This window comes from Arvicola amphibius, chromosome 2 (assembly GCF_903992535.2).
Source record: "Arvicola amphibius chromosome 2, mArvAmp1.2, whole genome shotgun sequence".
Taxonomy (NCBI): domain Eukaryota; kingdom Metazoa; phylum Chordata; class Mammalia; order Rodentia; family Cricetidae; genus Arvicola; species Arvicola amphibius.
Window position 1 is genome coordinate 80,893,917 of NC_052048.2, and position 15,249 is coordinate 80,909,165.

The following is a 15,249-nucleotide window of genomic DNA, read 5'->3' on the forward strand; positions in this document are numbered from 1 at the left end:
GGCATAAACAAATGTGAAGATATTCAGGACTCAGTGAGTGGATGTTTCCCAAATGACCTGTGCATCCTGTTATAGAATCCTTCATGGGTGAAAGGTTTACTCCTAACACAACACAGATGGATGGATTTTAAAGTGATAGAACAGAAAGGGGTCACGAAAAGAACTTTAGGTTGCACATGACAGCAATCCTTATCCAAAGTCTGCTTCTTGATTTTTAGTATAGTAGCAAATAATACCTCAAATCATTTGATCAAGACTATTAAAATACTCTGCAGGATTTCTGCACATTCTGAAACACCAATTACCTATCGCAGGATGAATGAAGAAACAGATATGAATATCTAGCTTTCTCCTCAGAATCCAGAGTCAAGTCGATGACTTCATTCTCACTAATGCCTTCTGTTTGGAAAGCACAGTTACTTCCTATAAAAACATGTTAACCTGGAAAAATTTCCTATGTCACTTTCAACAAAAGAAGTAGTTTTACATTTTCTATTAAGACACACTGCTTAAATTGGTAACGTGGTCAACAGCTATGGATAGAAACGAGTGTTCCCTAAGGTCCCTGAGAGTCGGGAGCAAGGTGCTGCAGCAGCAGTGTGTACACTGCTCAGCAAAGCACTGTGTGCGCAGAACTGTGCCCTGCCTGATGGTCTCAAGCACATCTCACTCGGAGGTGTTGACATTTCACTGACTATTCCATAAACAACATGGGATTCTTTATTACTGGCATGCTAGAGGGCAACTAGAAATTGCAAAACAGCATTAAAAGGGGAATTAATGAAGTCTTTTCACAAAGGAAAATAAAATAAAGGCAGAAAAAAAGATAATATGGCAAAACAGAAATAGTAAGAGATCTGTTGCTCTTCTGTCAGAACACAAAGTACCGACAGAAGCTGTGTCCTCAGTGGCCTAGTGTCAGCTCTCGGGGGTAAGTTGACGTTCCGCATTTGAGGATGGGATAAAATCCTGTTATTCACACTTGGAAGAGAAATCCATGTCCAAATTCATCTTTTTGGGTCTGGGTTACCTCACTCAGAATAGTGTTTTCTATTTCTATCCGTTTGCATGCAAAGTTCAAGATGTCATTGTTTTTTACCGCTGAGTAGTACTCTAATGTGTATATATTCCACACTTTCTTTATACATTCTTCCATTGAAGGGCATCTAGGTTGTTTCCAGGTTCTGGCTATTACAAATAATGCTGCTATGAACATAGTTGAACAAATGCTTTTGTAATATGATAGGGCATCTCTTGGGTATATTCCCAAGAGTGGTATTGCTGGATCCTGGGGTAGGTTGATCCCGAATTTCCTGAGAAACCGCCACACTGATTTCCAAAGTGGTTGCACAAGTTTGCATTCCCACCAGCAATGGATGAGTGTACCCCTTACTCCACATCCTCTCCAGCAAAGGCTATCATTGGTGTTTTTGATTTTAGCCATTCTGACAGGTGTAAAATGGTATCTCAAATTTGTTTTGATTTGCATTTCCCTGATCACTAAGGAGGTTGAGCATGACCTTAAGTGTCTTTTGGCCATTTGAACTTCTGTTGATTTGGTATGTACTCACTCATTAGTGGATTCTAGACATAAGTAAAGGTCAGTGAGTCTATAATTCGTGATCCTAGAAAAGCTAAATAAGAAGGTGAACCCAAAGAAAAACATTTAGTTATCCTCCTGGATATTGGAAGTAGACTAGATTGCCAGGCAAAAATTGGGATCTTGGGGGTGGGGGTGGGGTGAGGGTAAGGGGAGATGAGGAGATTGGGAGAGAAAAGTGAGGAGGGGAGGATGGGGAGAGCCTGGAGTAATGGGATGGTTAGGATGGAGGAAGGGTGGATAGGGGAGCAGGGAAGAAGATATCTTAATTAAGGGAGCCATTTTAGGGTTGACAAGAGACTTGACTCTAGAGGGGTTTCCAGGTATCCATGGAGATGTCCCCAGCTAGTTCCTTGGGCAGCTGAGGAGAGGGAGCCTGAAATGGCCCTTTCCTATAGCCATACTGATGAATATCTTGCATATCACCATAGAAGCTTCATCTGGCGATGGATGGAGATAGAGACAGAGACCCACATTGGAGTGCAGGACTGAGCTCCCAAGGCCCAAATGAGGAACTGAAGGAGGGAGAACATGAGCAAGAAAGTCAGGACTGCAAGGGGTGCGCCCACCCACTGAGACGGTGGGGCTGATCTAATGGGAGCTCACCAAGGCCAGCTGGACCGGGACTGAAAAAGCATAGGATCAAACTGGACTCTGAACATGGCAGACAATGAGGGCTGACTGAGAAGCCAAGGACAATGGCACTGGGTTTTGATCCTACTGCATGTACTGGCTTTGAGGGAGCCTAGTCTGTTTATATGCGCACCTTCCTGGACCTGGATGGAGTGGGAAGGACCTTGGACTTCCCACAGGGCAGGGAACCCTGATTGCTCTTTGGACTGGAGAGGGATGGGGAGGGGAGTGAGGGGAGGTGGAAGGAAATGGGAGGTGGGGAGGAGGCGGAAATTTTTAATAATAAAAATTAAAAAAAAGAAACCCATGTCCAGATTGCTGCAGAAGCCCAGCTTTCAGTCTCCAGCCAGATAGCCTCAGTTCTGCAGCACTGCTCCAGCTACTCTGCAGGAGGTTATCACTGAACAGACTTGTAACTCAGATACATAAAGCAGGGTCAGGGATGGGACTACGAAACAGGTCTGTTTTTAAATAGAAAAATGCGGTGATAAGAAAATGCCCACCAAAACAAATAGTTACATGGCTATTTGTGGACACACACACACGCACACAGTCTACTCCTTTTCCTTCCCCTACATATGCACAAAAATCTGTTTATACAAGTGTATACATAGGATCACCATGCTTCAGTTTGGTACAGAGTAAGATATACAATAAATTGCATCTAATGCAACATGATTCAGATTTTAGGATGCTCTTTATAATAAACATAATATGAAACATTACTACAAAAAGGATAAACATGACATATTTGACATTTTTATCAAATAAAATTCTTGGATTTCAAAAAGATAATACTTAAAACATTAAGAGCAATGTGTAGCACAAATAATGTATGCTTTTCTACTGGGCACTCTTCCTACAAGCAAAGTTAAGATGAAAGCACATTAAAATGCACAAGGATGGAATCATTAGGAATCTTTAGGCTACATTTGAATGAGTCTATCTTTTCCATGCTGAAACCTCTGCCTTAAAGTCTCTGCTTTTAAACACATGATACCAGCTTGATACAATCATGCAAACATGTCTCAGGGGTTATTTACTAGAAGGTTTTTCTCTGGCTATATAGATAGCCTGCTGTCTTTCTATCTACAAACAACACACAGAAAATCTATGCCGATGTGCAAACTAAAATAATTTTCTCAGTGTGTCACAGCAACATCTACTGAGAATGATTGGCACAGAGAAGACAGTTTATTTCTCTACTGTCTTTATCAGACCCAATTCGATATGGTCCCTCTTACACAATAGGAAGGGATGGCCAAGGACATCCACACTACCCCATTGGAGAGCGGTTCCCTAGTCATCATGACTTGCTGTCAGAGGGCAATCAGCACAGCGCAGGCAGCTGCAGTCACTGTGTGTTAGGATACCAGCTTCCTGAGCAGCCCTCTGCTGCTCATTTCCTTTGCCTTCTCTCATCTTTTAACCACCTTGAACTTTGTCCTAAAAGCCTTGACTTCCCTAGATAACTTCTCAGACATATAAAGAACCTGGTGTCCAGTCTTTGAACATTGTGCTGGGTTTGTCACTGGTTATGTGGATCATTTACAAGCATATGAGTAAATATTCTAAGGTCCTATGTTAAAGGCATGTCTTTCAGCTTTGTCTACAAAATATACAAATTATGCTCTAATGTCCCTTCCTTCATGTGTCTATAATGTCACAGTGTCAATTCTTTGATCTACTTAAACTAGCAATTCTTCATTCCCAAAACAGTTGCTACTCTAGACACTATGCTGAGTGTGGGAAATACTATTTTTAAAGTCACATATTATGGCCCTTGTACAGAAAGCTTCAACTACATAATTCAAAATAAATGCATTCTGCTTAGTGGAAAGACAATTCCATTCACACAAAGCAGAAAGAGTGTAAAAATCATTTAGTCTAGCCAGTTGGTAAACTGTAAGCTCTTTTCAGGAATATTTAGCTATTCACCATCACCCAGTGGTCACCTTTTCACTGGAGAAACTGCAGAGGAAAAGTAAGAAAAAAATGTCAGGGGCTCTTAAGCATCAGCTGATACCACAGATCCCTCATATGTAAAATAAAACTCTACAAAAGTCAATCAGAAAAGCAGACACTTTTCATATTCAAAAAGGCAACATTTGGTATGTGATGGATAAAGAGGAGGCCTGTCTGCTGTGGACAGTGAGGTTGATAACACCTACCCTGCTCAAAAGGACCCTGAATGTCACACTCACATCTCAACTAAAAATTAAAGTGTTTACTCTTCTTGAGTGATCTATTTATTTTGGGGGCAAATTCTGCTACTGAAACTCTTCTCAAGTGCAGAACTAGTTTGGATGATCCTCTGAAGAAGGAGAACTGGGTTTGTGACAACAGTGCTCTCTGTTCTGACACTCACTTCCAGTGTTTCCAGCCCCATACCTGTGTGGCTCCGGATGTGAACTCTCAGGGTCCCACTGCTGGCGAATTTCTGGCCACAATATGGGCAGACTTTCTCCTTTTCTCCTGTGTGTGTCTAAACAGGAATAAAAATGGTTGATGATAAACGCAAAGATTTTGGTAAAGATGATTAAGTACTTCTGACAAAAGTAAATCTATATATTCCAGGATTATGTTTCATTAAAATGATTTAATGTCACAATGCAACTTTAAGCAATTTATCATGGATAATCCCATGGGTTCAAAATCCCTTAGAAGCATGCATTAGCGTTAATTTAAAAATAATTCTGCAGTTTACCGCTTAAGCCTTTATGGAATCCCTGTCTAACTAAACGTGATTAAGTTATGTAAAGCCAGTGTATGGAGGAAACCCAGATAATCAAAACAGGGCTGGAGTTGCCCTTGACTGTTGCCAAGAAAATTTCCTTTGAATCCTTTTCTACATTCTTTGGGCATATTTCATTCTGAAAGGCAGAATTAATCTCAAGAAAGTCATTTGTTACCTAGACTATGTTTGTCTGGACAGATTTTACTACAAAATAAAGAGCATGTATACATCTAGTTTGGCCTAGAAAATCAGCAGGTGTCAATTGAGCAGTCAATTGGAAACAGAAATTCTGTCCTCCACATATGTATCATCTAGGCACAAAATAATCATACTAGAAAAAGAGAAGGAGCGCCTGCACACACAGTTTAAAGATGCCAGGGACTAGGGCTGGGACTATAACTCAATGCTAGGATACTTGCCTACCATGCAAGAGGCTCTGGGTTTAATCACTGTAAAATAAATAAATAAACAAACAACAAATGAAAATTGCCAAACTAAACTTCTGACAGCTCCAGAAGGAGGGGTTGGGAGAGTATGATAAGGCCTCATGTATTCAACAGGAGACTAGTTTTGTCTACCAACATAAAAAAGAAAGAAATCCTATCATTCCAGTGAATGAGGAGTCTGAGCAATATGTGAAGTCACAGGGTTTTCAAATTTAAACCGAAAAAAAAAAAAAAAAAAAGCTGATGGCTGAGGAATCAGGAGGAAGCAATTTCTTCAAGTATCTACCTTCATGGTCTTCATAGTATTGTTTTGAGAATATTTTCTGAAAGTAGCCTGAAAATTAGTAAAAGCAGGTAGTGTCTGTTCTAATTAAAAAAAAAAAAAAAAGGAGTATAGACCTAAACAGACTAAACAGAGAACTCTCCACAGAGGAATCTAAAATGGCTGAAAGACACTTAAGGAAATGTTCAACATCCTTAGTCATCAGAGAAATTCAAATCAAAACAACTCTGAGATTCCATCTTACACCTGTAAGAATGGCCAAGATCAAAAACACTGATGACAACTTATGCTGGAGCGGTTGTGGAGAAAAGGGAACACTTCTGCATTGCTGGTGGGAATGCAAGCTGGTACTACAACCCCTATGGAGGTCAATGTGGCGACTTTTCAGAAAACTAGGAAACAACCTTCTTCAAGACCCAGTAATAGCACTTTTGAGTATATATCCAAAGAATGCTCAATCTTGCCACAAGGACATGTGCTCAACTATGTTCATAGCAGCATTGTTAGTCATAGCCAGAACTTGGAAACAACCTAAATGCCCCTTGACTGAAGAATGGATACGGAAAATGTGGTACATTTACACAATGGATTACTACACAGCAGAAAAAAAGGCATCTTGAAGTTTGCAGGAAAATGGGTGGTGATAGAAAACATTATTTTGAGTGAGGTAACCCAGACACAGAAAAACAATTATCACATGTACTCACTCATAGGTGGTTTTTAAACATAAAGCAAAGACAGCTAGCCTACAAACCACAATCCCAGAGAACTTAGACAACAATGAGGACACTAAGCGAGACTTACATAGATCTAATCTACATGGGAAGTAGAAAGTAGAAAAAGACAAAATCTCCTGAGTAAATTGAGAGCATGGGGACCTTGGGGGAGGGCTGGAGGGGGGGGGAGAGGCATTGTGGGGAGCAGAGAAAAATGTAGAGCTCAATAAATATCAATAAAAAAGACTGAAGAAAAAAAGATAGTTATTTTAAGAGTAGCTGGGGAGATTGGTGATAACGACCTCAATGGGGGCGTTCAATGGCATTTCTACATACCATCGCATTATAAAGCCTCTGATCCAAACTAGGGATGATTGCTTTATTAGTAGGTGGGGGAACGATAGGAGGTGGGGTCAGGCTGAAATGCGTCATTAAGGGGTGTGCCCTTGGAATAGATCTTGCCCTGGCTTTTCCTGTACTTTCCCTTCATGCTTCCTGTCCACACTGAAGTGAACAGATTTTATTTGCCACCTGTTGGCACCACCAACTTTGGAAATTTAATTGAGTCCTTCCTAAAATAGCTGTGCTATTTATTATAATGTTGTATATTTATTTATGAAATACAAAAGTAAACTAAATTTGCTTGATATATTGATCTAATTAGTATAATCAAAAAGATAATCCTGAAATCACAAATGAAACTATTTCATATGAACGGAATCAGTATGTGTCAAACCCCATTCTATACTAGGAAATCCCTAGTTTCCTACACTTTCTAGTAAACACTTGAATTAGTTCTATAAAAACAACCCAGCCAAGTGGTAGTGGCACATGCCTTAACTTCAGCACTCAGCAGGCAAAGGCAGGTGGATCTCTATGAGTTTGAAGCCTGCTCGATCTAGAGACTGAATTTCAGGACAGCTAGAGTAACACAGAAAAACACTGCCTGAAAAAAAAAAAGCAAAACAAAAAAACCAAACAAACAACAATAACCTACCACAGGTGTCATTCATATTTTCAGAAGAAACAATCTACATTGAGTGAAAATGATTAAAATCAGAGAGTCTTACTGAATACTTTCCAAGCATACCTATCAGTAAGGCTAAAGATTACATAAAATAAACATAGAACTTTGAGGTTCTATTTTATAAGAAAATGCCTATTCTGAAAAAACAAAGGAAACAGGTATTTCTTTTTTTTTTTTTTCTTTTCTTTTGGTTTTTCGAGACAGGGTTTCTCTGCAGCTTTTTTAGAGCCTGTCCTGGACCTAGCTCTTGTAGACCAGGCTGGTCTCGAACTCACAGAGATCCGCCTGCCTCTGCCTCCCAAGTGCTGGGATTAAAGGCGTGTGCCACCACCGCCCGGCAGGTATTTCTTGAATAGCAAATATAATATATATTTGTCCTTGTCTATGAGCATGTCATAAATTAAAATAAAACTGTCATAATTCTTAACCCTACAATGCATTCTGTCTTGATGAAGTTTGCACTTACTTTCTTATGGCTCCTGAGCACTGACGGCGTAACGAAGGCCTTACTGCACAGCTCACATCGGTACTTCTTGTGTCTTTCATGGACCACTTGGACATGAACATTTAGTGTGTCCTTCCTTTTAAATGTGGCATCACAGTGATGGCACTTGAAAGTCCTTTCACCTTAGAAGACAACAACAGTCACTCCACAAATACAGGATTTCAGATTTTTTTTGCGATAAAATAACAGAATTCCCTAATTCTGATATGCTACTTCTATCTGATTCTGTGTCTTAATTCTATCAGAACTTTTCCCTAAGGTTAACACCTACAAACTAGCCAGGGACCTGCCTTTTGGTTTTTAGTGTACAGGAGAAGAGAAATAACTTCCAAAGTAAGTAGAAATTGTTTATATTTTAGTCTATGGTAAAGATATGTGTGTGTAATAACAGCCTTCACATCTCTGAAGTGCAACTAGCTGTACTGTTAACACTGTGTGAAACAAGACCTAGGACTTTGTTCTCTCTGCGTCTTGTTTTCCTGCTGTTTTAACTTCACTGTTGCATGTCTGCCCCTTACATTGCTCACTTAGTGCCCTAAATTCTGGAGGTTGACTTTTTAGCCCAGCACCAAGTGCAGCTTCTGAAAGCCTCTTCTAGTGCTGCCCATTATCATTCCCACTACAGAGCACACAGCACAGTCTCATAGCCACTTCAGTCCTTCCTCTAAAGCTGCTGAGAACCAAGTGGGTGACATCAAAAGTATCAGATTTCTGATGCTACAAATTCATTGCTGTTATGTGAAATAAAATTTAATTTTGCCCATGAAATTTTTTTTTAGCATCAAGTCAAATTCAGCCACACGTCTTCAATGAAGTTCACTCGTCTAAATGTTTATTCCAAAATCCATCCAGCTCTTAAGCCCTCTCGCATAATAATTCCTTCTGTTGTGCAACAAATTTCTTTAATGACAAAGTTGTTCTGTATAAGGAAACGGAAAGTTGGGCTAAGCACTCTGCAGAGCTGTATGGCGACTAACCTGGACTGGAACTATAGTCTGGTCTTTTCCGACAGGAAGCAGCTTTCTTCCTTAAGACCATCACCAACATGTATAACACCTTAATACCCTTATTATTTTTCATATTAGACCCTAACTTGAGTGGAGAAACCTTTCTTCTGTCACCATTCTGTACAACCAACCATCACAATGCCTTGTATTTTGAATTTAATATTTAAGCAGCAGTAGAACTTTACATGTACATTTTTTTAAAAAAAGATGTGTGTCTACGTAGAACATAATAAAAATTTACTTCCCCCCCCAAAAAAAGTAGAGAAATCAGAAATTTTACATGAAGTAGGAAAGGTGCTTGCCTATCAGACAGCTGGATGCAATGTCTACAATCCCCTACTTTAATGACTGTGCTCTTGTCAGACTCAATAGAGAATATTCTCAATTTCTCCTTAAAAAGGTTCTGGATTAGATGTGCACTCTGATCCATTCCAACTTTAAGCCTGCAAGCTAATAAAACCCTGACCTGCAACATAATTTCCTGTTACAGAGGCAGCCAAGTTTCCTTAATCATCATAGTTAAAAGGGAATAAAAGTCTGTGTTTCTAAACAATGTTCACAGCGTACTGAGTGTGGGGTATCTTTTTCCATACAAACCATAAATACTGGCAAGAGGCGATGTAAAGTAAAGTATCTCATAAAATGATTAATGGTACTGTAGGAACACAGGGCAATCTGTCTTCTGTATGCTTTAAACAGATTATCTAAAAATTCACAGTGCACTTCTGTAATGTCTACATTCTGAAAGGGTCTAAGAACACAGTAGGAAGTAACTTCATCTGTCCTCAGCTGCCCGAACTGGGACTTACTGTTGTGGATCAACAGGTGTCTTTGCAGAGAAAATGGGGTGCGGAACAAAGCTTTGCATTCGTCACATTGAAATGGCCGCTCCTCAGAGTGAGTCTGCAGAAGAAAGACAGAGTCAGCAGAAGAATGAGCTCATCATTACAGAATGCAGACAACATCTTGCTTCTTCCTATAGCTCTCTACTACGGAGGGAAAACATAACCAACCATATGCATTCACAGGAAGAAAATACTTGTTCTGTCAAACTCTCAAATTCCTTAGAAATTCAATAAATAGCAAAGGAAATTGTTACTCCTATCTTGAATTGCTAATGTAAACACAAATGTATATTTTGTAAGATCTACTTTGTAGACCAACATGCTGTATAGTTTGTCTGGTGTACAGTTAGCCCTATGGAGCATTTGTCAGGCTTGCTCACTTTCCATATAGGCAAGGGAAACAGTTCACAGGCACATGGTCTCTACCCTTTCCCTAAAATCTCACTGATTTAATCCTCAGGTCTGCTTGGTGTTTAAATTAAAAGAGCGTGGACTCATATGGTTAACCCGAGGCAGCATTCATTAAATAATTAATTTGTATCCAATGTCATGGTAAATACTATACAGGGATTGATGAATTCCAAGAGCCATGTTCTTGATTAGAATAATATTACAGTCATGATTGTAACATGAAAAAATAACTAAAGACTTGCAAAAGATGCACATGTTATAAAGGTCTATGGAACACGACAAACCAATAGGCATTGAAATGATCACACAGAACTTTAAACCAATTTGGCACAAACCATAAATAAAGTCTTACTCTATACTGTGGATGACAAAGTTTATTTATTTATAAATATTTTTAAATTTTATTTTGTGTGTATGTACATTTTGCTTGTATGTGTACCACCTGTACACCTCATGTATGCAGAGGGCACAGCAGGGTATTGAATCTCCTGGAACTGGAATGTTTATGTGGGTGCTGAAAACTGAATCCAGGTCTTTGCAGGAACAGCAAGTAATCTCTAACTGCTGAGTCATCTCTCCAGACTCAGATGGCAAAACTGAATAAGGTTCACAAATGCATTTTTAAAATTCTCAAAAGTCCAACGATATCCATTCATTACAACAAAATAGGCTATAAATGTGATAGGTTCTATGGTATTGGTACAAAAAGCATGGGACAACTGAAGAAAGCCACTTTATTCCCATCCCATTGACAGGGACGTTCACAATTTGATGGGCATGTCAGTATTCAAGTCTGAGAAGTAGTATCACAGAGAGTAAAACTGCACATATATCAAGACTGTTTCCACTGTCAGGAACATAAAGGGTAGAAAAAAAGTCAGCATAAATTTAAGATATTTAAATGTGTTATTCAGACATAGAAATTCTAGATAAAAAATATAGTAGAAGAACATTTCTTCCATTATATAATATGAATGGCACTATGGACACGACATTCCAAACTGGCAAGAGAAGCGTGGAATATTTATCAAAGGGTTCTGATGCAACTAAAGGTGGGCCCTTCACTTCCTACAGGAGGAGAGAGGCTATATGGATTTAGTATTTTTATTCACATTACTTTTCTGAGACACTCTTGCTATGCAGCTCAGGCTGGCTTTGAGCTTCCTCTTACCTAATAAATGCTGATATTACAGATGCATGCCACCACATCTGGCTTCACCTATTTTTTAAAGTGAAGAATAAAGCCTCAAATCTCATAGAAGAAAATGTTCTAAATTTTAAATAATAATTGAATGGGAAAAGGTTTTCTAAGTATGATGGAAAACTAGATATTTTGATTTAAATATAAATTCAATATTGTAAAGTAAAAGTGTTTTCCAATTACCAAAGACAGTATCTGTAACACCAAATAACAATACTAATTTAGGGTTTGATGGCACAGTAATAAGAAAATGGAAAACTCCAAAAGAAAACCCTTAGATGACACCTGCACTTCCATTTGGAGGGTGTTTTGTATCAGGTCTATAGTATGCATTTTGCTTTTAGGAGTTCATCCTATTTCAGACTGAGAATACAGGGAGAACAAAATCCACAAAAGCTGCTGCATCACAAGGCTTTTATCCTGTATGTGTGATAAACACACAACCTACATTAGGAAGTAACTCATGCTATAGAGGAAAATAAAGAGGAGCACAGATAGTGTTTCAGAGAACAGATTTTAAATAGGTGGCCAAGAGAATCCTGGCTGAGGTGATGTTTGAGAAAAGTCTGCTCTGAGGGAACAAAGCACAAGGACCCGAGTGACAAACACAGGGACTGGGAGCGAGGTCAGATTGTTTTTCTATTCCTAAAGATATATAAAGAAATGTCTATATTCCCATATGGAGGGTAATCACAGAACACAGAAAGGTTTTGGTAACTCAGTGTGATTATTACTGGGGTTGCCTACAGAAGCACAGGCAACTCAGACATACACTACCCAGAGCCCTCTGGATGGCTTCAGGAGGCTACACCAACTGCAGGTCCTACCTAGTAAGCTACCTCTTATTCAGCAGTGACTGCAGTTTCAGTGAGGGCCATGCTCATTGAATCCACTGAAGGCCTCTACTGAGAGAAAGCGAATAGACACGTCTCATGGGGATCATGTACTGGTGAACACAGCTTTCTGCTTCAAGTTGGCAACAATCACAACTACCCAGGACAAACATCTATGTTTCTGCCCATGTGGCTGGAGTGATAGGAATGAGGCAGAGAAGTGGGAAGATGCAGAAACATGCAAGGATAAAGAAAAAGAGAAGAGACCAATCATGAAGGCCAGGTCAGCCTAAAGTGTTTTCAATTATTCCGAGAGACAGAAGGCCTCTAAAGGGTTTGGGCAGGTGACTAGCATGTCTAAGACTGTGTTGCTTTGAGAATCTGTAGTAATAAGTCAGACGAGTTGATAAGTCTGCAGAAGTAGCCTTGGATAAGAAAAGTAAGACATCTAGTATCTTACAAGAAGAAACAGGCCTCGGGCATGAACTTGGATGTGAGAGAGGAAGGAAGCAAGCATGGCCTGCAGACCCGTAAAATAAGAAGCGAAGAGAGGACACCTGTTTAGATGACACTCATTGGGTTCAAGTGACTTTTAAAGAAACTCATAGGCAGCAAAATATTTCAAACCTAGATTAAACTGAATAGAATTAACATAGAAGGTATCCGTGCTACATATACAATTGATATATAATTAATGACAAATTCAAAGAATGACAAATTAAAAACAGTAGCTATTGTCCTTGACGGTGTCACACATGAAGAAAATAGATACTACTTAGTGTTTGCTAGAAAATGAAGAGTAAGGCAAGCTCACAAACTGTGACTAGGAAGGTAAACTCTCTGGATTCCCTTGTGGCACACTGTACATCCCTGTGACTGACCAACTACCTTTACAAAATACATCTGAAAGTTTTAAGAAGAGAAAAAGCAAAACAGGAAACTCTTGAACGGTTAAAAAAAGATATAAATGGGCTAACTAAGTATAGTTAAATAAATTACATTTATTTTTTACTTTACTTTACTTTATTTAAAAGGAAAATCACACATAACTTTTAGAGTGTCGCATCATTATAGAATACCATTTGGCTATACACATTCACTCACACACAATGGAGTCTGGAAAGATGCTCTAAAGTCTCTGCTGAGGAGAGTTTTCACAGGAAAGTAGGAGAATTTGATGGCATGCTTGCATTCTTGTTTCTTTCTTTAGTATTTAAACTTTACATACTAGGTAGATACTGCTATTTACTATACTGCAAAAGCTACTTTGTTTTAGAGCTTTAAAATTTGAGCAAATAATTTCTCTATCCTTCCAAAAGTACTATATTCTATCATCAATCATTTTTTCAACATCTGGGACAATAACAATAATAGATATATGTGGTAATCACAGATTAGCATATTTTAAATAATAAACTACTATGACAATAACCAGATAAATTCTTTTATGAAAAAGATCCCAACATGACCTCTGTATTAGGATGTTATAAATTATAAACATTAGCAGTGAATTAATATGTTTGACTAACAGAAAGACCCCAAGTCATGTAAGAACTAAGAGTGTCCAGTGCTCACATGTAGATACAGAATTTGTGTTCATGAGATGTTTTACAAGTATCAAATGAATTTCAACTTCTTGAAAGGTATTTTATCATTAGATTTCTCACTGATTTAATAATTGATCCTTGAGCTCATAATATTTCTTCCAACTGCCAAGGCACTGATGTCACCAGCATCTGCTAATGTAATGGATAAAGTTGCCATGAATAAATAGTATGAATTATCTTTTTAGATACTTAAGTTTTTATGGAACAAATCCAACTCTGATTAAAGATATAGAGAAGACATAAGAAAAGTGTTGCATTGTCCATAACATCCATTAAAATTCTCAAAAATACCTCAGGAAGGTAGCACAACATACAGTGAAATACTGAAGAATTATAGTCACATAGATCAAATGTTAATTTCACAGTACCAAAATAAAATTTTCATCAGGGCCATTCACAGCTAAAATTTACTCTCAACAGTCTGTACTGTCCTATAATAATAGTATTTATTGCTGATGGTATTTTATCTCTGGAAAACACACCATACAATAAAACCAATGAAATCTTCATCATACCCTCTTCTCCTAAGGCTCTGGGACCATTTCAGAGGTGGTGGAAAGACTCTAAGAGCAGAAGCAGTGTGACAACAAGGAAACTGTTTTCCAGGCACAGCAGGGCACGTGTGAACTCACAGCAGTTACGACAGCTTGTACAAGGCCTACACATGTTCAAGCCAGACAACATTACAACACAGAGATGGGAGGTGGGCATTAAGTCCCACCCCTAGCTAAGGAGTTATTGGCAGTTGATAGTTGGTGGAAGAGGGAGGGTCTGTTTACTCTACAGATGTGGCCCCTGGTAAGTCAATTGCACATCAGTAGAAGGTCACACATCAAAGAGAATGTGGGCAGCACAAAGTTACTTGATGGTTTAGAGATAAAAGAGGATGTAAAGTTGGGTGTAGGGAAGAATGAGGGTTCACTCTGGAGGATCTGGGTGATGGGGATGAATATGATCAAACTATATTCTGGGAAATTCTCAAAGAACAAACAAAAATGAGAAAAAACTAATTAAATATAGAATGAATGTAGAAAAATAAAAAAGGGAAGAGAGGAAAGGAGTTTGTTAGATAGACTCAAACCTCTCATCACGGCACACTCACCCAGTGTGCTACATAGAAAACCCGAAGCTGCACCACTGTTTGATCTAGATGTCTTCAAGGTTTGTAGGTTAAATTTATACAGTCATTTGTACAACTAGCTTCTTTAAAAGGATTTCTCCTCCTCAGAAAAATACACTAAAGCTAGTGCTCTGTTGACAAGTTCAGTTTCAGTTCAGTAAAGCAACAAATAGCTCACTCCACACAGAAAAAAGGAGGAAATACTGGAGACAAGTTCTTCATGAAAGCATCGAATAGCCAAGCTTTTCATCTCTGGTTTTCTATATTCAAACTCTTCA

The 15,249-nt window shown here is 38.7% G+C and overlaps 1 protein-coding gene across 1 annotated transcript in view; it reads right to left on the bottom strand.

Moving 5' to 3' along the window:
• The window catches only part of Prdm5 (PR/SET domain 5), a 172,068-nt gene that overhangs the window by 66,030 nt on the left and 90,789 nt on the right, over positions 1-15,249 (bottom strand). Inside the window, exons 10-12 of the mRNA XM_038319175.1 lie at positions 9,764-9,857; positions 7,909-8,069; positions 4,625-4,718 (exon numbers count right to left, since the gene is read on the bottom strand). Coding sequence (XP_038175103.1) covers positions 4,625-4,718; positions 7,909-8,069; positions 9,764-9,857 — 349 coding nt within the window. The remainder of the gene's footprint in view (positions 1-4,624; positions 4,719-7,908; positions 8,070-9,763; positions 9,858-15,249) is intronic.